This window comes from Stegostoma tigrinum, chromosome 2 (genome assembly GCF_030684315.1).
Source record: "Stegostoma tigrinum isolate sSteTig4 chromosome 2, sSteTig4.hap1, whole genome shotgun sequence".
Lineage (NCBI taxonomy): Eukaryota > Metazoa > Chordata > Chondrichthyes > Orectolobiformes > Stegostomatidae > Stegostoma > Stegostoma tigrinum.
This window is the reverse complement of record NC_081355.1, coordinates 112,279,121-112,305,465: the sequence shown is the minus strand read 5'-3', so window position 1 is coordinate 112,305,465 and position 26,345 is coordinate 112,279,121. Positions and strand designations below refer to the sequence as shown.

Genomic DNA, 26,345 nt, shown 5'->3' with positions numbered 1-26,345 from the left:
CATCCCCAGTCACACTGCAACCATGTCTTTGTAATCCCAATTACACCATACACTGCAAGATTAGTTCATCCACTTTATTGCAAATGCTCTGTGCATCAAGGCACAAAGTCTTCAAGTTATCTTTATAAAATTGTTTGTCTCGCTCTTACTTTTCCTCAATAGCTCTGTTTGACTTTTTAAGATTCCCTAGAGTGTGGAAACAGGTCCTTCGGCCCAATAAGTCCACGCTGCCCCTTGGAGCATCCCACCCAGACCCATCCCCCTATAACCTACACACCCCTGAACACTACGAGCAATTTAGCATGGCCGATCCACCCTAGCCTGCATGTCTTTGGACTGTGGGAGGAAACTGGAGCACCCCCCGGAGAAAACCCACGCAGACACAGGGAGAATGTGCAAACTCCACACAGGCGGTTGCCCGAAGCTGGAATCGAACCCAGGTCCTTGGCACTGTGAGGCTGCAGTGCTAACCACTGTGCCGCTTTTGTTCTTGGTTTCACAGCCTATCACTTTTCTTATTCCCTTTTCTACCTTTCATTTTTTAATCCATGCTCCCTCCTTCTGACTCTTTATGTAGGTTCCCATCTCCGAGGATATTAGTGTAAACCCTCCCCAAACGCTCTTGCAAACACTCCTCCAGGTCAGTCCCAGTCCTGCCCAAGTATCACCAGTCCAATTTGTACAGGTCCCACCTCCCTCAGAACTGGTCCAAATGCCCCAGGAATTTGAAAGTCTCCCCCTGACACCACCTTTGCAGCCATGCATTCATCCAGCATATCCTGTCATTTCTCCTCTGACTAGCATGTGGTATCGGTAATAATCCTGAAATCACTATCTTTGAGATGCAATTTCTTAGCTTTCTTCCTAGCTTCCTGTATTCTGCTTTTAGGACCTTATCCCTTTCTTACCTATGTTGTTTGTACTGACATGTACTACAAACACTGGTTGTTCACCCTCCCCCTCTTGAAAGTCCTATACCCGCTCCAAAATATTATTGACCCTAGCACCAGGGAGGCAATGTGCCATCCTGGAGTCTCATTTGTGGCCACAGTAATCCCTGTCTATTCCCTCTACAATTGAGTCCCCTACAACTATTGCCCTGGCATACTTTTCACCCCTGCCCTCTACAGCAGAACCAACCGTGGTGTAACATATTTGGCTGTTGCTTCACCCGAGAGGTCAATCCCTTCAACAGTATTGAAAATGGTATATCTGTTTTGCAGATTATACCAGTAGAACAGGCTCAGAGTGGTCAAGTGCTCCTATTTCTTACAATTATATGGCAGCACCAAGGATAATCTCACTGGGAGTGAATATTTTTGGGGGTGGGAGTTGTGGGAGTGTTAAGGAAATCTGGCTGAATAGGTGCACGACCTTATCGAAAGTATCGAACTGACTCCTCGAAATGACTCAGTTAAAGCCGGAGGTGAGCATATAAAATTAAACACATGGCATACTATTAATGGAGTTTTAAATACATGATATCATATCATGATGACTGCCTTAATAAAGGACACAATTGTATGAAAAAATGTATTTGCCAAACTGATCCTTGGTTGAGGAACAGAGAAGCAGTGTGCTTGTTTGTGATATTATTCACAAGTAATATAATGATACAATCCACACTAAAGAGATGAAACATGAAGTTACATATTTAACAAATGCTTAAGCATCCAAAATTCTTCTCTCTGGCATTTTAGGAAGTAACTGGATTTTTAAAAAATAATGACAAAACACAAACTATTATTTTCAATAACAGGCCTCCAAAAGGGAATTGATTTTCATGTTTTTTCCATGTATTAACATTGGAGTATTGTTCCATTGTGCTTAAAAGAAACAATATACACAATTCAGAAAAGGCATGTTACTTACATTGGTTCCAGCTGTCATAGGATTCCCCAGATCACAGACAACCATTTGAGTCGAATTGTCCACTTTGTAAGCACAGCTTAGCTTGCTTAGTGCCTGGGAAGAAAGCACAAGAATACACCAGCAATAAGATGTTTTGTGCAAATGCTTACCTGCAGTCATGAGTCTGCAATGAAAATTTGAGGTTCTGGGCTTTTTTTAAATCTTGTTCACAAAAGCGAAGATTGTCCCCCTCCTCCCCCAGAAGCTGCAAGTAGAGATGAATGCCTGTATGAATGGTTACAGTTGTCATGTAGAGCTGGATTTTCTGGGAATGACAGAGGTCTCTTTCACCAGTCAGAAATGGCAGTGAGCCCTCAGTCAGAGCCAAGTTCCTTCAGGTGGCAGGGCTTCAGCATCCAAACAGCTACTGGTTAATCAGAGACTGGCAGATATTCTTCAATGCCAATGGTAATGAGGTTGGTGGCAACGACACACCCACCAGAAGCCTAGAAATGCCATGAGATTCCAGACCAAACCCCAGACCGATGGCAGAATGGTGCTTTCTGAGTGGGGTTCACAACATGGTGGTAGGGGTTTGACAGGCAACGATAGGGGTTGTAACTTTCTACCTGTCCCCTGCATAAGTTGGCCTAGTCAACATGGCTCCAGTCATGGCACTCAATCCAGGCCACAGACTGGGAACAATGGGAACTTAATGGTGAAACAGACTTAGGGAGTGGACGTGTGATGTTCTAAGAAGTGCTGTGTAAATTCACAAAACAGCAAAGAAACACTGGAAGAGGTGGATATAAATGCAACAGCAACTCCAAATAAATCCAAAAATTTTTAGTCTGCACTAGGAGTGAAAATGCAACCTGAGGTGACTATTTGTTTTCTATGAGCTCCGAGTATCTGGTGCCCAATTGGCATGCTGGTTTCTAACCCCAATTTGCATCTTTTTTAGGGTAAACACCAGCCTTGCAGACAAAAGAGGTTGAATTACATAAGGTGGTGGCAACCTCAATGACGGGCTGGAAAACTGGGTGCAATAGTGCCTTGGCCCGGTTGGGGGTGCCCATGGTAGGGATTTCATGCCCATCACAAAGTTGCTGAATGGGACCTACACCCTGTCAAAGGATGGGAGAATGGAGTCTTTGGGAGTAATGGCCTCTGCTGGGACTACATCTGGAAGAATAGGATACAGCAATGGGCACTGTCCTGGCAGCATGATGCATAGGGTCAGACGTCTCTAGGGCCTGTTAGGCAATCCCTGACAATGGAAGGGTGAGAGCAAGAGTGAGCTGGGTTTTGGCAAGGGCAGAGGAGTGTTGCCATGGGACCAGCCATTGCCACCAGATGCAGGAAGGAGTGGTGGTCTATGCTTACAGGTTGATTGATTAGGAGGAGCCCACCACAAGCCTATATATGCTGTCATCTGGTGTCTCCAAATGGTACAGTGTTCACTCATCGCGAGAAAAATCCCATAGTAGGGAAGAAGGCTGAGGGTATTCCATTCTTATCTTCCAAGCTAACAAACCCACATCACATGACCACCTCCTCCTCCTCCTCCTCCTCTTCCCCCCCAACCAACCCTGCCACTGTCTTGCTGTCCCTGAGGGCTGGTAAAGTTCAGCACAAAACATGGACCTCTTTCCACAACTCAACAACAGTTCATGTAAAATAGGATTCCAATGGAAAAAGCAAAGCTGATCACTGTCAACCAGTGCTGCATTCGCCCTTGATTCTGTAAGTAACATTGATCGTTGATCCTGTTCATATTATTAACATGATATGTTAACACATAGAGATGATTTTAAACAAATCATGTCACTTTATAATTGTGAAATCATTGCTATTGAAATTCAATTCCTGAATATGAAAATTCTGCAAGCTTCTTCAAATTTCTTCTCTATCAGTTACACATATCCAATTAATTTTGTGCTGAAAATCCAGCAGTGACAGTGTGGGGGATTGTTGGATAAAATGGTCCCCAATGTCATCTCATAAAGATCACCAACTATAAGACCCTTGTGAGCTTTTTGTCTCAAGTAATCCATTTAGAACAATTCTTTAACAATTTGCAAACCACAGCTACCAGACTATTCGGACAGTGTCTTCAGTTTTATTACCTCATTGTTCCGTATAACACCAATGTAATCTGCTTCAGGCGGTATTATGACATTGAGTTCTGCTTCATATGCTCCTTCCCCTTCATTCCTCCCATTTATGATTAAAGTGAGAGGATTCTCATCTCCAAAAATTAGCTGTTGTCTATCACTGTGAAGCAGAAAAAGGTGAAGTATCAATGTACTTTAATCTTTCTCCTTTCCTAGTCAAAGTGACAGTTCGCTATCAATCATAAACACACTGCACAGATGTTAAAGCTATCACTTTTTCAGTCTCTTACTGATGAAAAAAATGATCACGAATCTGTCATGATGAACGCCCACATACTTGATTGTAAGGTTTGCATGCTGATAAGCTTCAGTGATGTGTAATACATACAACATTTTCAACTTACGGAGTGGCTGTAAGTTTAAGTGCTGGAATGCAAACATTGTCCTTTCCACAATCTAGCAGAATGCGTGCCTATGTGAGAAAAGAATAACAAAGTCTGGCATTTAATTTTAAAGTTTTGTTTCAGTTATAAAGACTGGAAGAGTAATTCTAATATTAGAATCATAGAGATATACAGCACAGAACAGTAAATAAGATTCCGGAAACAAAAATTTAAATTGCTTTCAAACCAGCATAAAGAGTTAGACTCAAATTGATGTAAGAATATCGGCACTCTGATGCTTGCCATAATACAAGGAAATTGCTTAAACATGTGCTGGTTGGCTAAATGCCAAATATTAGAACAAATACATCTATACAATACATTCAACTATCTATAATCCAACATATTAATATTCACTTCTGTAATTTCCTTACTTTATCTAATCTCAGCATATTTCTACAATGCCTTTTCTTCATCTGCTACAATAATGCACTGCAATTAGCAGGACAAGGCAAGAAGATTTTTCCTTCCTAAAACAACCCAGTCCTTGTTAGAACTACCAGAGGGAACTGACCTTACTAATAGCAGACAGTTCCTCAAGCTCAGCATAAATCAATCTTTCTCTCCCCAGAGCTGGGTTTTCACAAGTAAGTAATATCTCACTTGCTGAAATGAGCAGTGGGGAGAAGTTTGGAAATTAATATTGATGAGCTTGGCCTGCAGCAAAACACAGCAAAACCAAAATGATCCAGAAGGAAAGCCCCCTTGCTGTGCAGATTCCACAAATGCTAGACCCCATAAATTTCACTCACAGCTCGTCGAGGAATACTGAAAGGATTGAATCAGAAAGGGCACATTTTGTCGCATGTTCTGGTTGTGCTCCAGAATGCGAACTTTCTGGATAGCAGTTCAGGGAGGCCACAAGACCAAGATCAGTTTATTTGTCAGAGCCACAAAACCCACCATGGGAAGCATTAGAAACACCACTCTCAAATTTGGCTGCAAGGACAGGCATTAGTATATTTTGCCAAATTACATCAACTTCCACAAAGTGGAAAATCCATCATTTGTGGGAAGGATACCAATTGGAGTAGGTATGTACAACCTGTGCCTATAAACCAGAAAATGCTATCTGATCTTCCATGGTCTGGTTCTGCAGACTTGCTCATTGCAAAGACACCAGAGGGTTTATTTTTCATTCTATGTAACAGGGACCATTCAGCACAACTACAGTTATGGCTGATACTGGCAACCCTTTAGGTCCATTTATCAAATAATTTGTGTGAGTAAATTCTTCTGCTTCTAAGCTTGTTGAAATATTTCTGTAATTAATAAAGTTTTCCCCCTCTATTTAAGTGCCTTTTGTTCTGCAGTGAAAATTCAATTAAAGAGTGTATTAAACTCTGAATTTCCATGGAACCTGTTTTTTATAGTATCATTTTCATTCCTTCAAAACACCATATGACCATAAGAAACAGGAATAGGAGGAGGCTGGTTAGCCCCTTGAGCCAGCTCAGCCATTCAATTGGATCATGGCTGATCCAACATTCCTCACATCCACTTTCCTGCATTTTCGCTGTAACTCTTGATTCTCCTATTGATCAAGAATCTATTTATCTCAGCCCAAAACATACACAAGGGCTGTGCCCCCATAGTTCTCTGTGACAAGGAGTTTCAAGCACTCACAATCCACTGAGAGAAGAAATTCTTCTGCAAATCAGTCTCAAATTGGTGCCCTTTTATTATGAGTCCATGCCCTCTGGTCCTAGACTTTCCCATGATGGAAAACATCCTCTCAGCATTTCCCCTGTCAAGCTCCTTAAGAATCCTATTTGTTTCAATGAGGCCACCTGCCATTCTTCTAAACTCCAGTAAGTAGAGGCCCATCCTGTTCAACTTTTGCTCACAAAACAATCCCTCCATACCAGGGGTCATCCTTCTCTGAACTGCTTGCAATGAAATGATATCTTTCCTTAAATAAGGGGACCAAAACTGCTCACCAAACTCCAGATGTGGTCTCACCAGTACTTTGTACAGTTGCAGTAAGACTTCCCTACTCTTATATTCTAAGCTCTTGGAATAGGAGCCAACATTCTATTTGCCTTCCTAATTAGCTGCTGCAACTGTTTTCATCCCATTTAAATATAAATTTCCAGAAAAGTTCACACAAATATCTAGTTTGATTCACATTGGAAATATTTCTAAATTAAAGATCTTGCTCAGCACAAGCAATTTGTTTGTCTATCCACAAATTGGTCGAATGTTTGAGACATAGAAAATAATTTTAGACCAGGACCATTGCTGGGTCCTGACCCAACTGGTGTTCAAAGGATGTGTATGTCTGCAGCCACCTGCTATAAGATGTACAGCTTTCTCTGACGCTCCTGCTGCAATAGGTTAAGATGCTGACCCTTTGCTTTTAAATCTCTTGGCTGAGAGACTGCACCATCTTCTGTCACATGCCCCTTGACCAAACCCTTGGTGGTGCTCGGCTACCCGAGGCTGCAATGCTCTTCTGGCTGTTTCTCTTCTGAACATTGAGTAAGTCCAGGTCCACCTTTCATAGCAGTGCCTTACTCAGTTAGTTTGACCCGGTGGAGTGTGCTTGTGCAAGATGATCTAAATTATCAGGCTGACACTTGTTCTATCTGCCATCTCAGACTGATGACTCTTGAAGCCAAGGCTCTGACCAAGCAAGGAATCATGGATTGTCACTTAATGGCACAAAACCTGGTATCAACTGCTGAAAGCAACATCTTCTTATCATGCAGCTGCCTCAACTGAGCTGTAGAGTTGCAGATGTAACTTGGGCCCTGATTGCAGGAACACCCTCGCGAAGAGCACTGTGGGTGCAACTACACCACATGGACTGCATTCATTCAATGAGCTCACCATTCCCTTCGAGGGCAATTAGGGACAGGCAATAGATGCTGGCCCAGTCAGAAATACCCACATCTCATGAACAAATAAGTAAAAACTTGCATGATCTGTACTTGGAGGCCACATAAGGAAAGTTAAGTGAAAGATGCTTTATAAATGGGAAGATTAGAAAAATTTGTTAAAACAAACTATGAAAATTGGCTTGTTGTACACACGATTATAAATGAAAAATGTATGCAAGTGGAATCTTAATAATGGTCTAGCTGGCCCTTTGGGAAATTGTCTTAATACAATTCCATTTGGGGCATAATTTATTGTCTTTCATGTAGAGTGAAGGGCCCAATCTTGTTTTCTGTGTTGATTGAACATATTTGTCATCGTGATTAAGTGAAGTGGAATTCATCAATTTTAAACTAATTTGTATGTGGAACTTCTTTAATTTAACCTGGCTGCAGGTGGAGAGAGGTGAGGGTGTGACAGTCATGCTGTATGTGCACATACAGCATTAGCTTTATCTGTTAAAGGATTTCGGTAACCAATTTGTTTGTCCTTGGGTCTCGTGTGCTTTTGAGTACCACGTTTATGACATCATAACACAAATGCAGCAAAAAAAATTACTTAATACACCAACCAAGTATTTCACTGTCCCTCCTACACTGCGGTTCACCATGTGTCATAAGACCATAAGACACAGGAGCAGAAGTTAGGTGATTCAGCCAATCTCAACCCTATTCTGCCGCTTTCTCCCAATAACCCTTGATCCCCTTGACAATCAAGAACCCATCTATCTCCATCTTAAATATACTCAATAGCCTGGCCACCACAACCTTCTGTAGCAGTGAATTCCATAGATTTACCACTCTTTGGCTAAAGAAGTTGCTCCTTATCTCCATTCTAAAAAGTCTTCCCTTTGCTCCAAGACTGTGCCCTCAGATCCTAGTCTCTCCTGCCAGTGGAAACATCCTCCCAACATTTACTCTGTCTGGGCCATTCAGTATTCTGTAAGTTTCCATTAGGTCCTCACTCATCCTTCTAAACTCCATTGAGTATAGACCCAGAGTCCTCAAACATTCCTCATACGTTAGATTTTTCATTCCTGGGGCCATTCTCGTGAACCTCCTCTGAACCCACTCTAGGGCCAGCACATCTTTCCTGAAATATGGGGCCCAAAACTGCTTACAATACTCCAAATGTGGCCTGGCCAGAGCCTTATGGAGCCTCAGGAGTACATCCCTGCTTTTATATTCAAGCCCTCTCAAAATAAATGCCAAAGTTGCATTTGTCTTCCAAACTACTGACTTAACCTGCAAGTTTATCTTAAGAGAATCCTGGACTAGAACTCCCGAGGGTCTGCATTTCAGACTTCTAGAAAATAGTCCATACCTCTATTCTTCTTAAAGTGCATGAACCCAAACTTTCCTACGTTGTACTCCATCTGCCACTTCTTTACCCACTCTCCTAACCTGTCCAAATCCTTCTGCAGCCTCCCCACATCCTCAATACTACCCATCCTTCCACCTATCTTTGTATCATTTGTAAACTCAGCCAGAATGCCCTCAGTTCCTTCAACTAGATCATTCATATTGAAAGTGAAAAGTTGACACACTGACCCTTGTGGAACACCACTTGTCACCAGCCGCCATCCTGACAAAGACCCTTTTAACCCCAATCTCTGCTTTCTGCCAGACAGCCAATCTTCTATCCATGCTAGTACCTTGCCTCTAACACCATGGACCCTTACCTTACGCAGCAGCCTCCTGTGCAGTGCCTTTTCAAAGGCTTTCTTGAAGTCTGGGTAGCTAACATCTATTGGCTCTCCTTGGTTTAACCTACTAGTTATTTCCTCAAAGAACTCGAACAGATTTGTCAGGCCTGACTTCTCCTTGATGAAGCGATGTTGACTTTGCTGTGTTTTACCATGTATTTCCAAGTATTCAGAAATTTCGTCCTTCACAATGGACTCTAAAATCTTTCCCACGACCGAGGTTAGGCTAATCAGTCTGTAATTTTCAGTCTTTTTTCTTACTCCCTTCTCAAACAGGAGTGTCATGTTAGCGATTTTCCAGTCCTCCCTGACTCTAGCGATTCCTGAAAAATCACAACTAAAGCCTCCACTATCTCTTCGGCTATCTCCTTAACAAGTTGCATACATTGGAGTAAGGTCATAACATTTGCAGCTTTTGCAACAGCTCAGAAGTCATAGAAGCACCTGCACTTATATGGTGCATTTCACAACCACCAGACATCTGAATGCACTTTTTAGCCAATGAATGACAGCGGCATTCTTTCACAACCGGCTATTTATGAACCAGAGGTGCGTGAAAACTGGAAATTGTTATCCTAGAATGGAGTAAGTTTGGGAACAAAGAGGCTATTCTTGCCTGCATCCTGCAGGATGAAAACAGTGCGGGTTGTGCACATACAGAAACAAAAACAGAAGTTGCTGGAAAAGCTCAGCAGGTCTGGCAGTATCTGTGAAGAGAAATCAGATGTAACGCTTTGATTTCCTTTCACTGATGCAGCCAGATCTGCTGAACTTTTCCAGCAACTCCCAATTTTTGTTCCTGACTTACAGTATCCGCAGTTCTTTTGGTTTTTGTTGGATTTATCAAAGTCCTTTAAAATCTGCTTCCTCCTCCCCTCACTGTCCAAGGGAATGAGGAAGTGTTGGTTCCGTATGTGGATAATGTCAACGTTCAAGACAAAGTTCAAGCTGATGGGTGTTGTATCTTTGTTTTTTTGTCTTTGTCTCCTTCTCACTGGAAGGCCTCATGGCACTGAGTGTGATTGGGATTGCTGTGTTCCACATCTGTTGACAGCAGGGCCTAAACAATTTTAACTGACTGGTTTCCAAACAGTGATAGGGAGAAGAAAAAGTGACCTTATCTGAGGGGTTTGGGCAAAAAAGGAACAATAAGGGTGAAAGTTGTCTAATCATAGATTATAAACAAAGCTGCCTATTCCATAGGCAGAAGCATTTCAACTGCAATAAGAGACAGCAGGAACTGCCGATGCTGGAGTCTGAAATAACACAGCGTGGGGCTGGATGAACACAGCAGGCCAGGCAGCATCATAGAACATAGAACATAGAAAAGTACAGCAAAGTACAGGCCCTTCGGCCCACGATGTTGTGCTGTGGAATAATCCTAATCCAAAAATAAAATAACCTAACCTATATTCCCCTCAATTCACTGCTGTCCATGTGCATGTCCAGCAGTCGCTTAAATGTCACTAATGACTCCGCTTCCACGACTACCACTGGTAAACTATTCCATGCGCTCACAACTCTCTGGGTGAAGAAACTCCCTCTGACATCTCCTCTATACCCTCCTCCTAACACCTTAAAACTATGACCCCTCGTGGCAGTCAATCCTGCCCTGGGGAAAAGTCTCTGGCTATCGACTCTATCCATGCCTCTCATTACCTTGTACACCTCGATCAGGTCACCCCTCTTCCTCCTTCTTTCCAGAGAGAAAAGTCCGAGCTCAGTCAACCACTCCTCATAAGACAATGCCTCCAGTCCAGGCAGCATCCTGGTAAACCTCCTTTGCACCATCTCCAAAGCCTCCACATCTTTCCTATAATAGGGCGACCAGAACTGGACACAATATTCCAAGTGTGGTCTCACCAGGGTTTTGTAGAGCTGCAGCATAACCTCGCGGCTCTTAAACTCGAGCCCCCTGTTAATGAAAGCCAAAACACCATATGCTTTCTTAACAACCTTATCCACTTGGGTGGCAACTTTGAGGGAGCTATGCACTTGAACACCAAGATCCCACTGTTCCTCCACACTGCCGCGAATCCTGCCTTTAATCCTATACTCAGCATTTAAGTTCGACCTTCCAAAATGCATCACTTCGCATTTATCCAGGTTGAACTCCATCTGCCATTTCTCAGCCCAGCTCTGCATTCTGTCAATGTCTCGCTGAAGCCTGCAATAGCTCTCGATACTATCAACGGCATCTCCAAACTTTGAGTCATCAGCAGACATACTAACCCACCCCTCAACCTCCTCATCCAAGTCATTTATAAAATCTACAAAGAACAGAGGCCCAAGAACAGAGCCCTGCGGGACACCACTCAACACTGACCTCCAGGCAGAATACTTACCATCTACAACCACTCTCTGCCTCCTGTCAGCCAACCAATTCTGAATCCAGGCAGCCAAATCACCCTGTAGCCTATACCGCCTGACTTTATGAATGAGCCTGCCGTGGGAAACCTTATCAAATGCCTTGCTGAAGTCCATGTACACCACATCCACTGCTCGACACTCGTCAACCTGTCTCGTGACCTCCTCAAAGAACTCAATAAGATTTGTAAGGCATGACTTGCCCCTCACAAAGCCATGCTGACTCCCTTTAATCATGCTATGCTTTTCCAAATAGTCATAAATCCTATCCCTCAGAATTCTTTCGAAAACCTTGCTGACCACAGACGCAAGACTGACCGGCCTATAATTTCCAGGGATTTCCCTATTCCCTTTCTTGAAAAGAGGAACAACATTTGCCTCCCTCTAATCTTCCGGTACGACTCCCATGGAGAGTGAGGAAGCAAAGATCTTCGCCAGTGGCTTAGCAACCTCAATGATGACTATTTTCTGAAGAAGGGTCCAGACCCGAAACATCGGCTTTCCTGCTCCTCTGATGCTGCCCGGCCTGCTGCATTCATTCAGCTCTGCACCTTGTCATCTCAACTGCAATAAACCAGGTTGATTTCAGTGAGGCCAATCAGAAATCAGCCATTTCTCACCATTGCCATGAAGCCTGTGTAAAGAGTTTGTTGATAAACTAGAATCTGGGAAAATCTGTAATCCAGCATGATCTTGGTCCTGAGGGTGCCAGACCTGGGTTGCTGTAGCTATACATTTGAAGTGTGGCTATTGTGGTAATGTGGAAAATGCTGCAGCAAAGTTTTATGCATAAAATGTGATAATGACAAGATAATCTGCTTCAGTGGTGTTGATTAAGGGCTAACATCCAGAACACCAGGAATAATTCCCCTGCTCTTCTTGAACATAGTGCCAGGGATCTTCTACAAGTACCTGAGGGAGCACGGCCCAGTTCAACATCTCATCTGAAAGATGTCACCCCCAACATTCAATTAGTACTGTTCTGACCTAACTTTGTCCTCAAGTCGTGGAATGGGATTTGAACCCAGAAATTTCTGAGGGAAAGGGCTAGCAAATATGCCACATCTGACATCAATGATGTCATCGACATAAAGATGCATTCTGAAGTCACTCTGCATACATGCTACAATTACCTCTAGATCTACTTACAATGTCAATCTTTGGTATTAGCAGTCAAGCAGAATAACCTGACTTGTCAGCATTTGTGTCCAAGGGCCCAAATATTAATGTGGAATGGCCTCCACACAGTATTCAGATGGAGATTCAGTTTTACTGAACCTACAACAATATTCTTGTAGGCCTACCCCTGAGTAGCTGGAGCACTCCCTAACTTTGGGTCTGACCTTTTGTTTTGAAGTTTTTCCTTTGTAGTCAATGCCCTCACTGGGGTGCTGAAGGCCCAGTTCTTTAGGGGTTCAGACTTCAAAAGGAATTTGAATCGGGAGTATCAATCACATTTGGAAACAATTTCCAGACATCTGTTTGAGATGATGGGTAAGTATAAGGAGTCTACTACCTACATCTGCATCATATTGTGTGAAGTTTTTCAAAATTTGCAGAATAGCCTGAAGAGTCAGGCAGTCTATAAATTCTTTCAGTGTCTACATGCCATTTAAAGCATGTAACAGCTTAATGTTTAAAAACTGTTTGCAGATGTCACTGTCTCTCTGGACAGTGGTAATGCCCTCTGTTACCTGCAACTTCAGACATGAGATTCGCATCTACTCTTGCAACATCTCATCTCTTCCCCATTCCAACGAGCTACTCCAACAGCCGATTTGCCAGAAGCTGGTTTCTCTGGGACAGTTGTTACCCTGAAACAAGATTCACCTCAGGTACTATCTAGACTTATCCAAGGTTTCAATGGGACCATCCGATACAACCATTTCCCAAATACAGCTATTCACAAAATAGTTCATTGGAGGAATGGAACAGGTCTAACAGCTCCTACTTCTACTTATGAGGATATTTTGCTCTGTGGATTTATATGGAAATGAAGGGGAATGGTAAAATTGAAAACAAAAACATGCCAATGGAGAGATGGTGGTGTTGTCATAAAATCATTGGACTAGTAATACAGAGACCAAAGCTAATGTGCTGGGACATAGGTTTTAATCTCAACATGGTGTATGGTAAGATGTGAATACAATTAATAAAACTGGTATTAAAAGTTAGCCAAATGGTAACCTGTGCTGAATTTTTAAAATCCCATCTGGTTAATTAATGTCATTTCCTGATGAGTACTTTGATACCACTTTAGAACTGTCACAATGATGTACCACTAGCCTACAGCACTGAATATGCAGGATTTTGAAACATTTGGCACTCAATTGTGTGATTACCCAGGCTAAACGGAATTACAATTGGACAGTGTCATGTATCTGCAGCCAGAAATTCAGAATTATGTACACATGGGTTTCTTTTGTTGCTGAACAAGGCAAAGGTGCAAGTCCATAAATGGGGGTGAAATGATTAAAAAGTAAAAATGAAACAGAAATCATTACTTTATAATTCCAAACATGTATTTTAAATTCTGAAATTTTCAAGGAGGAAAGAAAAGGTATGAGGAAGAAAGGGAATTCGACGAATTGAGGATATAAGGATAATACAGGGTAGAAATCAGAGGAGGGCAAAAGGTGTTGAGGTACAGATCAACCATGATTGAAATGAATGATGGAAGAGAGATTGAATGGTCTGTTCTCATTCCTCTGGGAAATATTTGATTAGAGTAGGAAGTAGCAGTGATGAGGTATAGCCAGAGCGTGGAAAGATTAAGAGGGAACAGTAAAAAGTTCAGATCAGAGCTAGCCATGTCAATATCATTAAAACAAAATTATCGGCAATATATATACACACAAGCATACAGTGGGAAAGAGAGAGAGAGAGAGTGTAACATTGGCATCTTAAAAGTGATTACCAATTAGATAACTTCTTGAGAGCAGATGAGGACATAATTTCTTTGAAGATGATTAAAGATCATTCATCAAAGTGTGAAAGAGTAAAACTCTGGCCGAAGATGTTCATTAACAGCAACAGCTATCAAATATCACAGGAAAAATATGACCAATACGTGTGAATTAACAGCAGCTTCCATACCTGAGCATTTGTTAATGCAAAAACAATGCATGCACAGTCAGAAGGATCACATTTCTTACAGATTGGAAACAAAAAGTTTTCACGAAGAAGGAAAGCTAGTCTTGGAGAAAGAGAGGCTGCGGATGATGGTGTTAAGTTCAGGGAGGCACACATCATCCATATAATGGGAGGCATTTTATTGGGAATGGCCTTTCCCAGGGTTCATTTAATATCCTGCATTTAATATTTTTGAGTGCATTTAGAGGTCATTTTGAATGCTGTTGCTTGGATAATGTAAATGGTAGAATGGACTATCTACTTATTTGGAGCCGTTGTATTCAATGGAACTAAAATCAAGCATGTTCAAGAACTGGCAGAGATCCACGACACCAGATTAACAGGCCTGCCAATGATGCTGCAAAATTCCTGTGCCCATGTATTTACTCTTTCCTGTTAAGCTTCTAAGGTGACAATTTCGATATTGAAACAAATGGGCTCTGAATAAAAGTAAAAAGTGTACAAATTGTACCTCGTTTACCATACTAAATGCGGTAAATATTAGACCATGCTAAGTAAATGAAAACCATATTTCTAAATTCTGTGAAGTCAGAGTTTCCACAAGTACAAACGTTAGGATGTTCACATCTGAATTTGATATCGCTAACCAACACACCTGCTGACAGTTGTCTGGACCCTCCCCTCCCACAGTTCAAGGGAATTCCTTCTGATAAAGAGAAAAATGTGTGCTGGCACCTGTACAATTCCTTTCTCAATTCCATTGTCTAAAACATATTTATTTAACTGTACTTCGACCTATACTGAAAGAAACCAGATTCTTGATAATTCCCATTGCAACTACTTAATTGTAAATTAACAAAGATGGAAGAGGGAGGCCACAAAAGGCTGACAGGGGTCATGTTTCTCACCCACTGCTACTATATTTTAGCATCCCTGTTGATGAAACTCCTCACAAGAGAAACACCATGGTTTGAGTAACGGAAGCTAATCAATTTGAATAGTCAAAACTAGTTTCTATTCCAATTCTGCAACATTACCAAAAATAATAAGGCAAGGAATAAGGCCAAGTGCCGAAGGACTACATGAAGAATAAACTTTCTTTAAATTTTGGCAATGTCATTAGACATACAAATTTCTAAAAAGAAGCTAATCAAAAAGAAATGGAAAAGTATTCATCCTTTGTCCTGACTTATTGCCCTTCTACAGCCCTTACACAAGGCACCACAATACTTGTCCTCCCTTCAGTCATTCTGCTGAGTCCCAGCTGAACAAGAGCCATCATGTTCCATGATGTGCCTCATCACTTCTGACAGATCTGTCATAATCTCAGGCAGTGACATAGTTTCATCAGCAGAAACACAGACCTCATGACTATTGAGGATACATGCAGACGTCAGTGCCAGAAACCTGCCAGAAATTATGCTGACATTGTCACTAACAATGCAAAAAACAGGAACAGATGTGCTGATGAAGGAGGTGGTGTCAGATAGAAAGCATCAGAAAAGACTCCGAATAAAAATATTAAGTAGAAAGACCCTTGTATCATACTCAAAATGCAACAATGGTCTTAAGTGCATCCCTAACAGGATCCCAAAAATGCCAATATGCAGATATTTATCAGCATTGAATCAACAACTTTAAGGTGGGAATGTTGGAGAATCACAAGCACCAACAATGGCAGGTGTAAAAGTATCACATGTAGACTACCCTTAAAGGAACATCGTATGAATTGTTTGGTTTTGACTAGGCATGTCTGTAATCATTTCTGTGAATATTACAAGGTATTGTTTTAAATCTTTGCCACTTCTTCTCTACTGATCTGCTAGTTTAATATTTCAGTTCACTTCAGCTAACTCAGCTTTACAGCTATGCCACAAAGTTGCCCTTTTAATAGTTAACATACTAGTCTTGGGCCCATTCTTTTCCCTTTCAAACTGGATGTAAAATTCAATCATACTGTTATTGCCGCTACCCAGAGGTCATTACTGAGGTCATTAGTCAATCCTATCAGATCACATAATATATGACTTGTATAAATTGCTCTCTCTTTGGTTCCAGAATGTGCTGCCCTAAGGAATTATCTAGAAAGTGCTCTATGAAGTCCTCATCCAGGCTAATATTCCTAATTTGTGATCAGAGATAATAGGAACTGCAGATGCTGGAGAATCCAAGGTAACAAAGTGTGAAGCTGGATGAACACAGCAGGCCAAGCAGCATCTCAGGAGCACAAAAGCTGACGTTTCGGGCCGAGACCCTTCATCAGAGAGCTCTCTGATGAAGGTCTAGGCCCGAAACGTCAGCTTTTGTGCTCCTGAAATGCTGCTTCGTCTGCTGCGTTCATCCAGCTTCACACTTTGTTATCTAATATTCCTAATTTGATTTTTTTTCCCAAAAAGGTGTCCACTAAAATCATCCATAACTACTGTTTAAAACAAAAGCACCCAATATTTGTTTCATTATTCATCCTAGATTGTAGTTATTGTTTGAGCCTGTAGTTCACTCTCACAAGTGATTCCCTAATCAAACCTATCACCCGAATCTAGTCACCTCAGACAAATATTTAATCAGTAAGGAGATCAAAGGTTATGGGGATAAGGCAGGAAAGTGGATTTCAGATCACCCAAGAATCTCATTGACTGGCAGAGCATACTTGACAGGCCTACTGGCTTACTTCTGTTCCTACATCTTATGGTCTCTAACTAATGAGCTAATTTTTGGTTAGGATTGCTATGCCTCCCCCTCTACCTAGATGATATTCTGCTTGAATATTATACATCCATCAATATTCAGGACCTATTCTTGACATCCTGTAGCCACATCTCTGTAATGGCTATCAGAGCATATTTATTCAAGTCCATATACGCTATCAATTTATTAGCTTTTTAATGAATGCTGTGCACATTCAGGTATACTACCTTAAGTTTTTTTTAATCTTTGTACCATCTAGTCCTGGCTTTTGTATATTGTTGGGTTGGTTTTTTTCTTTTACTTCTTGCCATTCTCTAAACTTCATTTTTTACATTAATATTGTGCTGTCCTGTCTAAACTCTATCCCTTGATTTCTTACAATTATCCAAGCTTAATTCCTCAAACACCTCTCCCTGCCCACCCTCCATTTATGCCATTCAGTTTTTCTAGCACCTTCTCCTTGATGAATGCCACTATACTTAGCTCTGTCCCCTGACTCTCTTGAATTTCTGGGCTATTACTCATGTCTTATCAGAGACCATATGATCTTATGGTCTTACGGTCTCCTGAGTTTTAAGTCCTCTTTAGCTCCCTTGTTATGGAGCTCACCAGACCATCAGTCCAGCACATTTCAGGTATAGACCATTCCAATGATGCAGATCCCACATTCCCCAGTGCTAGTGCCCTACAAACCAGAATTCACTTGTCACACATCAGACTTCGAGCCACATACTTCTTCTCTAATCTTATACATCCTATACCAATTTGCACATGGCTCAGGTAGTAACACAGAGGTTTGTTTTTGATTGAGCTAACTTCTCATAATTCCTGAGCAGAAGCTCTTTCTTAGTTATATTATGTTGTTGGCACCAATGTGGACTATGGAAACCAACTTCTTTGCTTCGCACCACAAGTTTTTCTCTAGCACAGAGCTGATGTCCTGGACTCTGACACCAGGCAGACAACACAGCTTGCACTCATGCTCTTTGCTACAGACAAACAGTGTCAATCCCCCTCACAATACTGTCACCTATTACTACTATATTCCTTCTTACTCCTACCCCCGAATGGCTTTCTATATCATGGTGCCATGGTCACTTAACACATCCACCCTGCAGCTCTCACTCTCATTCAAACAAGCTGAGAAATCCTCAAACCTATTGACTAATTGCAAAGATCTGAGAAGATCTCAACAAAGGCACTGCATCAATGCATTTGCTACTGCTATCAGCAGCTGTACATGTATTTCAACTAGATTCATTTGAATCCCTACATCCCTACCTTATTAATTGGCTCAAATGAGACAAGACAGTGATTTTTTTTGTCTACCAAATGATTAAATAGTTCAAAAGAACAAATTGATAGAAATCTATCCAAATCTGGATGGCATCGAAGTTTCAAACAGGCATTTTTTTTAACTAGACACCTGAAGAATTTCCTAGCTCGTTTGGCCTCAGTCTGCATAAAGTTAAAAGTAAATTGGTGATTAAATAAGGAACAAGAAAGCACCACTGATTAAATCACTAACCAAGACTATAAGACATCACCACTGTGAAAATACTCTGGAATAAACTGAAAATAATGTCAAAAACAGTCTCCTCCAAAACTTAGGTATTGGGATAGAATGGGGAATTAAGAAGATACTCTTGTGTCTCACTACAGAAGAGCATAGAGGATTGTCACCATCAGGCCATTCTGCAATAACATCATTTCTTGAAAGGTGATATCTGATGTGTACTATAGAGGGCATGCGGTGTCACTAATGTTGCATCTGTTTTGCATAGGTTTACATGACCTACTGCAAACACGTGCAGAAAAATATAACTTAGCTTTCAGTTAAATAAATGAAGCTATCATTGGACTAGTTTTATAGGAAAAATTATGGTGCAAAGCAAGCTTTTAAAACTCTCATTGATCTTTTATTTTGGCTGAGTTTTTTGTGCTTGTAAATGGAGAATCCCCTGAGTAGTGGCTGGGGACCCATAAGATTATGTAGATGCCACTTCAAAAGGAAGACATTGTTTGTAATGCAAACAGGGATTGTAAAATAGGGGGTGCTGTCTAATTCAATAGCTGTCCTTTGCTGTTCTGTTAATCCTTTGAATACATGAAGGGTACAAAACATCACATGGCATTTAAATCGGAGTCTGAACACAAGGTGAAAGTGACATTGGATATAAAAGTTTTACATAATATACTGATTATATATGTATAAATTGGGTTCACACCTATGACTTTCGATTCTCTTGGTTAATTGAATCACAATGCAGCTGATCATTGTTCCAGTGCCAAAACTGTCTGAGGATTTGCTACAGTGCCGACTTCAAAAAAAGGCAAACTTGTGGAAACATTTCCTATGCGCAGAATTTTAGCAGAACATTGAATGTAGCATTTACTTGGCAGAAAAGCATCATAAATTAGTATATAGGTGGTATTCGTAAATCTCTGCGGAGCCACAAATTATAGTTTCCAGGAAGTGGAATTAGAGGGGCCTCTGCCTCTTGATAATTATCTACAGACAGTACAGAATACGTGCTTATTGACAATGATACAATGTATATATAGGTATCAACATTACTAAGCTGTCATCTAGGTTGGATTTAATTAACTACTGTGGATTATAACAAACGATGTTTAGCTAATCAACTAATGAATAAATAGTCATTAAATGCACATATTTGTCATGGTGAAATAATGAACATAATTCTTCCAGATGTACATGATTAGTAATGCAATGCCATCACATCACTAATTGCGACTGTTAAATACTACAATTATACACTTTTTTTTCAGTGAGAATGGGGTTGCCAGCAGGATTAAGGTTAATAAGGAGGATGTGGTAGCATATTTCTCATTCCATGTAATTATGTCATTAAATTTAAACAATATTTCAACCTTAGCCTTGTTCCTAATGACTTATATTGAGATGTTCCACATTTAATTATCACTTTAATTAAGATCAGAACAGCTGATAAAATTTATGCTTTAATAAATCCTTTCACAGTCCATAAAAAGTAACCTCCCCCAGCAGATTCTTTAAGACTTAGATTAATGACAGTAAAACATTTAAAAATTATTAATAACAAGAGTTAATGTAGCCCACGATGCATTTAATGAACTAATGAAAATTTGCTCTTACCTGTTTTTGAAGAAATGTTTCACTGTAGTAGTTGATTATTGGTTTAAGATCCTCTGAAGGATGTGATTCATTCAGGCTATAATTTAAACTAACAATAATTGGTGTTAATTTATCTCTAAACTCCTTTTCATCCTAGAATAAAGAATAAAAATATCGAAATCAACATAAGTTCTTATGAAAATGGGTAACAACTTCAATATAAGAGATAACATGGTGTGAAGCTGGATGAACGCAGCCAACCAAGCAGCATCAGAGGAGCAGGAAAGTTGACGTTTTGGATCGAGACCCTTCTTTTTTCATTCAGCGTCACACCATGTTATTTCAGATTCTCCAGCATCGGCAGTTCCTACTATCTCTGTAACAACTTCAATATTCTTGTTTATAAAAAGCTAAGTGAAATGTAAACTTTAAAGTTGCATTCTAACAGAATAAACATGAAGAACTGTAGATGCTGGACATCTGCAACAAAAGCAGACAGTGCAGGAGAAGTACAGACTGGTGGCATCTTTAGACAGAAAGAATAGTTAACATTTTGAGTCCAGTGGCCCTTCGTCAGTGCTGACAAAGGGTGACTCGACTTGAAATATTAACTATTTTCTCTTTACAGTTACTGCCAGATCTGCTGTGTTTCTCCTGCACTGTTTTTGTTACATTCTAATATCACTTCGCACTAATAACAGTGACATTCACAACAGTCAAATGACCATCCCCAACCAAACAGAATCTAACCACATTCCTTAGCCACAACTGCATTACCATCACTGAATAACCTATCATCAAAAATGCTAGGTTGACCAGAAACAGAAGTGGACTCGCCACATAAATTCTGCAGCAACAGGAACAGGTCAGAGGTCAGGCACTCTGCAGTGAATGACTTACCCCCTGGCTTCCCGGAGCCTTTCCACTGTAAGACACATGACATGGAGTGAACAAGGTCAGAAATCAGACAACACCAGGTCATAGTCCAGCATGTTCATCACCCGAAGAGGCAATGCTCCGAAAGTTGTGATTTCAAATAAATCTGTTTGAGTATAACCTGGTGTTGTCTGATTTGCAAGACGCAAGGCAAGAGTGTAAAGGAATTCCCTTCTCTTGTCTTGAAGCAACAACAACACATAACAATGTTGACACCATCCAAAACAAAGAGAGCCTCTTGATTGCTGTTTAGTTTACCACCTTAAACGTTCACTCTTTCCTTCACAGTTAACAGTTGGTTGCTGTGTGCAACATCTACAACCTGCCAAAGTTTCTTTAACAGCATGTGACAACCTCTCAAACATGTGACCTCAACTACCTAGAAGGGCTTGGAAAGCCAATGCATGAAACAACACATATCGAAGTAACGCCCCTAGCTGCATCCTGTTCATATGAATGTGGGAATATTCATTGTTCCTTCATTATTGCTGGGTCAAAAATCCTGAAATTCCCCATTGAACAACACTATCACACCATATAGACTGCAATGATTCAAGCAGGTGGTTAAACACTGTCTTTTGAAGGGCAATTAAGGTTGGGCAAGAAATGTTGGCCTTGTCAATGATATTAATACCCCATTTATGAATTAAGAAAAAAAGACTAAAGGATTTTTAGTGCATCTTGAATTATGGGATGTTTTCAAATATTAACTGTGCTTGTTTATATAAAATGGTCAAAGTTTTCTGCTATTGGCACAGTTGGACCAAATGGTAATTATTGAGTTTTTGATAGACTGAAATGGAATTACTGTATGCTATTTACACCATTGATCTTCTGATGGTATTAATTCCCACATATCAATGGCAGATTTAGGACACATTAACCAAAACTTGTAAAAACGTAAATGAAAGAAGTTAAAGGATGTATAAAATACAAGGAGGCACCACAATTGGGGGGAAAACACTCAAAAACCCTTTGTAAAGTTTTGTAACACATTTGAGAGGCATTTCGACCTATATGATAGCTTTTGCAAAGCCTGAAGCGACAGGGTATTAAAATATTACAAAGAAAGGAGGGAAATGGGAAAGCTGAGATGCAAGCACATGTTTGTAATTGCCATGTCAGCCCAGTATTCCACCTTTTGGTACACAAAAGCTGTGGGATGGGAACTACCGCAGGAGGTAATCTTATGTGAGGTCAGATCCATGCTAGCCCAGAGCAGTATTTCAACAGCTGAGTGTTGGAACATGACTGTAAGGAGATAGAACTAAGACTGAGATTTTCTCACTTTCAAATTAAATATGTAGGTGGGCATGTCAGGTATCAACTAACTGCCAAGAAATGTTGCCAACTGCAGGCTAATCAGATTGATCTGAGTTGGTTGGTGAGCCTCTCAGCCTTTTGTAGGTCTTGATAATAGTGTTCCAGCTTACCAGGAGCTGTCAGCTAATCATAGGCTGACAGCTTCTGGATTATAAAGAACATCAGTGGAGGTCTACTCTTCAGATGATCCAACAGCAGCATTTCATTTGCTGTTCATAGGGCAGGGTCACATGGGGAAAATGTCAAGAAAGTAGACGGCTTTCAGAAGCAATTCCCATGCCCCCCACCCATGCATGTGACTGACATTCAATTGGGGTAAATAGAGATAAGTCCCTAACCTGACAGACAAGTTACCCTGGTTGCCCAGTCAGGGAACCCACCACTGTTCTTGTCTGGCAGGAAGAAAAGTAACGGGGGAGTTGTGCATCAATGTTATTAAGCGGCTGCTAATTGACCACTCAGAGGCCCGAATTGCTAGCAAGTTAGCATGTAAGAAATGGACCTTCTCATCAAGCACAGAATTGTCGAATTGTGAGAAGGGGCAGGTACCTCTCCAGAGCCAGCTTACACAATTATTTCCTGGAAACAAAACAGGCATTGCTGGAAAAGCTCAGCAGATCTGGCACATCTGTGAAGGAAAAACAGAGTTAATGTTTCGGGTCCCGTGACCCTTCCTCAGAACCTTCAATTGTTTCCTCTTCTCCCTAACATCTCTTTCCACATACATGGAGGGGAAAACTGAACTCTAAGGTTCAGGATGTGCCAGCCCCAGATGCAGCACAGTAACTGCACTGTGATTTCACCAAATGGCCCATCTCTGTAACAAGGTCTTTATTAAGTCAGGCTTTGTGAAGATTATGCCGAGCAGTCAATGCCTAGCAGTATGCCTGGCCATGTATTAGTAGCAGATAGATGCAGCTAATCACATTATTGTGCCTGTTGAATGTCTTTACTCTGGAAGTACGGCTTACCACAGTAGGTTTGCTTCCGCGAAGAGTACGATATTACATCTATTCCAGCATTCAGATACCTTAATGGTACCATTAGGTTATCTATTGTAGCTTCTTCATGAACGAGAAGCATCGACCCGCAGCAACTGTCTACAAAATGAGGGTTGTTTACATTTGTATCCAGATGTAGGAATGCAGCTTCTAACATCACTTTTGCCGGTAGTTTGGGATTGGTAAGCTCAGGTGGCTGGATAGCTGATTTGTGATGCACAGTTATGCCAAAAGTGTGGGTATACTTCCTGCTAGCTGTCGGGGTTACCACGAAGGGCTTTCCTTCTCAAACTCTCCCCTCACCTGAGCTGAGGTGACCCTTGGGTTAAACCAGCACTAATCATCTCACTCTGATGACAGAGCAGTCTATCAACCTTTAGGACTACAGCAAGTTTCAAAATCAACCAGAACATCCATCATTTTTGTTTCAAGCACAGTATAGCTGGCTCAGGAACGTACACTGGTGCCAAAGGGAATAACCTCATCTGGTGTTGGCAGAGGAATACATTTTCACAAAAACAATTTTGGGAGTCTAGGTGCCAGACTGAAACAAAGAAAAATTAAAACATTGACTGTAATACCAAAAATTAGATTTCTTATCACCTAATTTTGATTCCTGTTCCAACCCGGACACTCATTTAATCTTTTTCAGATGTCTTCTGTGCCTAAGCAATGGGACAAAATGAGCAGTGGAGGTTCCCAAAAACATTTAAAGCCAGCTGCATAGCAGAGGTGGACCTTCCACCTGAAAACTGAGAAAAATGGGTAAAGTACAACAGAGACAAAATTCCTCCTGATTTCCACATCTGTACACCTAATGTGTGAGACAAAATGGATAGCTAACTGCAGAAAGCACAAACTGTGCCTTCATTTTTAATAGAGAGGTTTAGAAGTTATTCAGGTTCACAATAGTTCAATATCTCAGTCCTGCCAGCTGCCTTCCATTTCTCAAAAAGTCACCTTTGAAAATGATAACTTATTCCTTATCGGTGCTCAGATAATCAATAACTTCTACACACTCATAAAAACACATCCATACTGCATCACTGTCTGTGTAAAATTCATAATCCATATTGATTTAATCAATAACCTGCATATATTTGTCATGTCCTTTTAGCCTTGCCTATAATTCAGCAAGTATTTCCTGGCCATGCACCATTATTGTATAATCAAATCCTGATTTCCAGTACATTATAAGTACTATGAGCAGCGATTTTTCTGGCAAATTGTGTTCTACATAGCCTAATAATTTCACATAGTTTTACTTCATTTGTGATTAAACCATTTAATATTTTACCCTGAGCACAATGACTAACAATTTATTTGTCCCTTAACAGATCTGAGCTCACAGCATTTATTCATGATCTGATGCCTCATAATGACAAAACTGTTAGGGAAAAGCTTTTTTTAAAATAATAAAACATTTCTCGAGCTCAGGTTTATTTAGATGTGTTTACTCTTTGTACTCTATTAACTAATGAAGGTCAGATTGACCTAGAATTTTTTTATCAATTGTATAATATCAAAAAATAATCGATCTCTTTGATGTGGTGCTGAAACACAAAACCTTACACAAACAAATCTGTTTCAGAGATAGTAGGAACTCCCGATGTTGGAGAATCTGAGATAACAACGTGTAGAGCTGAATGAACATAGCAGGCCAAGCAGCATCAGAGGAGCAGGAAGGCTGATGTTTCAGGCCTAGACCCTTCTTCAGAAAGGACCCAAAACGTCAGCCTTCCTGCTCCTCTGATGCTGCTTGGCCTGCTGTGTTCATCGGGCTCGACATCTTGTTACAATCAAATCTGATTTCCTTAATTTTTTTTCACTTTACATCAGCAAAACCTTCCACTGTGAGTTTTTCCAGAAAGCAGTTGAGCTACAGACACCTGGAATCACTGGCTTCAATCTCCATTCTCTTACCTAGGCACTACACATGGTCTCAGTACCACTGGGTCTTTACTGAAAGGGGGCTCATCACTTAGGATTACTGCATCATCCACAGCCAAGCAACTACTTCTGGAAGTACACCTTGTTTTGATCCTAGCTGACAGGCCACATGTTTTAATTTTGCAATTTGTTTACCATGGTGATCAGTCACTGAACGTATTCACAAGTGGCTGCCAACGTATTTTTAAGAAAAGAACAAAATTCACTGCACACAAAATGGGAAAAATAAAAATCCATTATTATACTTTACAAGAACTAGTTGATAATAAAGATTCAACCCTTTTACCCTCAACAGCAAACTTACATATACAACTTCAGTTACACTGTTCTCCCTTTATTCTTGGTTTTTGTCTTGCAAACCATTAGGTTCACGTGATATCACTTCTCCAGTCACTGTCTCTTCCTGAGACCCTTAATCAAACAGCTAACACAGCTCAATTTTGTTTTACATAAGTTCCTTAAACTCCTTTTCCACAGGCTTCAGTTTCTGAAACGCTTCCCTTATAAACCAGTAAACCTCTCCAGAATAATAAAATGTGAGGCTGGATGAACACAGCAGGCCAAGCAGCATCTCAGGAGCACAAAAGCTGACGTTTCGGGCCTAGACCCTTCATCAGAGAGGGGGATGGGGGGAGGGAACTGGAATAAATAGGGAGAGAGGGGGAGGCGGACCGAAGATGGAGAGTAAAGAAGATAGGTGGAGAGGGTGTAGGTGGGGAGGTAGGGAGGGGATAGGTCAGTCCAGGGAAGACGGACAGGTCAAGGAGGTGGGATGAGGTTAGTAGGTAGCTGGGGGTGCGGCTTGGGGTGGGAGGAAGGGATGGGTGAGAGGAAGAACCGGTTAGGGAGGCAGAGACAGGTTGGACTGGTTTT

General features: G+C 40.9%; 1 protein-coding gene across 1 annotated transcript in view; it reads right to left on the bottom strand.

Annotated features, from left to right (window-relative positions):
* The window catches only part of itga8 (integrin, alpha 8), a 231,149-nt gene that overhangs the window by 93,450 nt on the left and 111,354 nt on the right, over positions 1–26,345 (bottom strand). Inside the window, exons 18-21 of the mRNA XM_048522032.2 lie at positions 20,284–20,415; positions 4,373–4,440; positions 3,981–4,128; positions 1,873–1,965 (exon numbers count right to left, since the gene is read on the bottom strand). Of these exons, the coding sequence (XP_048377989.1) occupies positions 1,873–1,965; positions 3,981–4,128; positions 4,373–4,440; positions 20,284–20,415 (441 nt within the window). The remainder of the gene's footprint in view (positions 1–1,872; positions 1,966–3,980; positions 4,129–4,372; positions 4,441–20,283; positions 20,416–26,345) is intronic.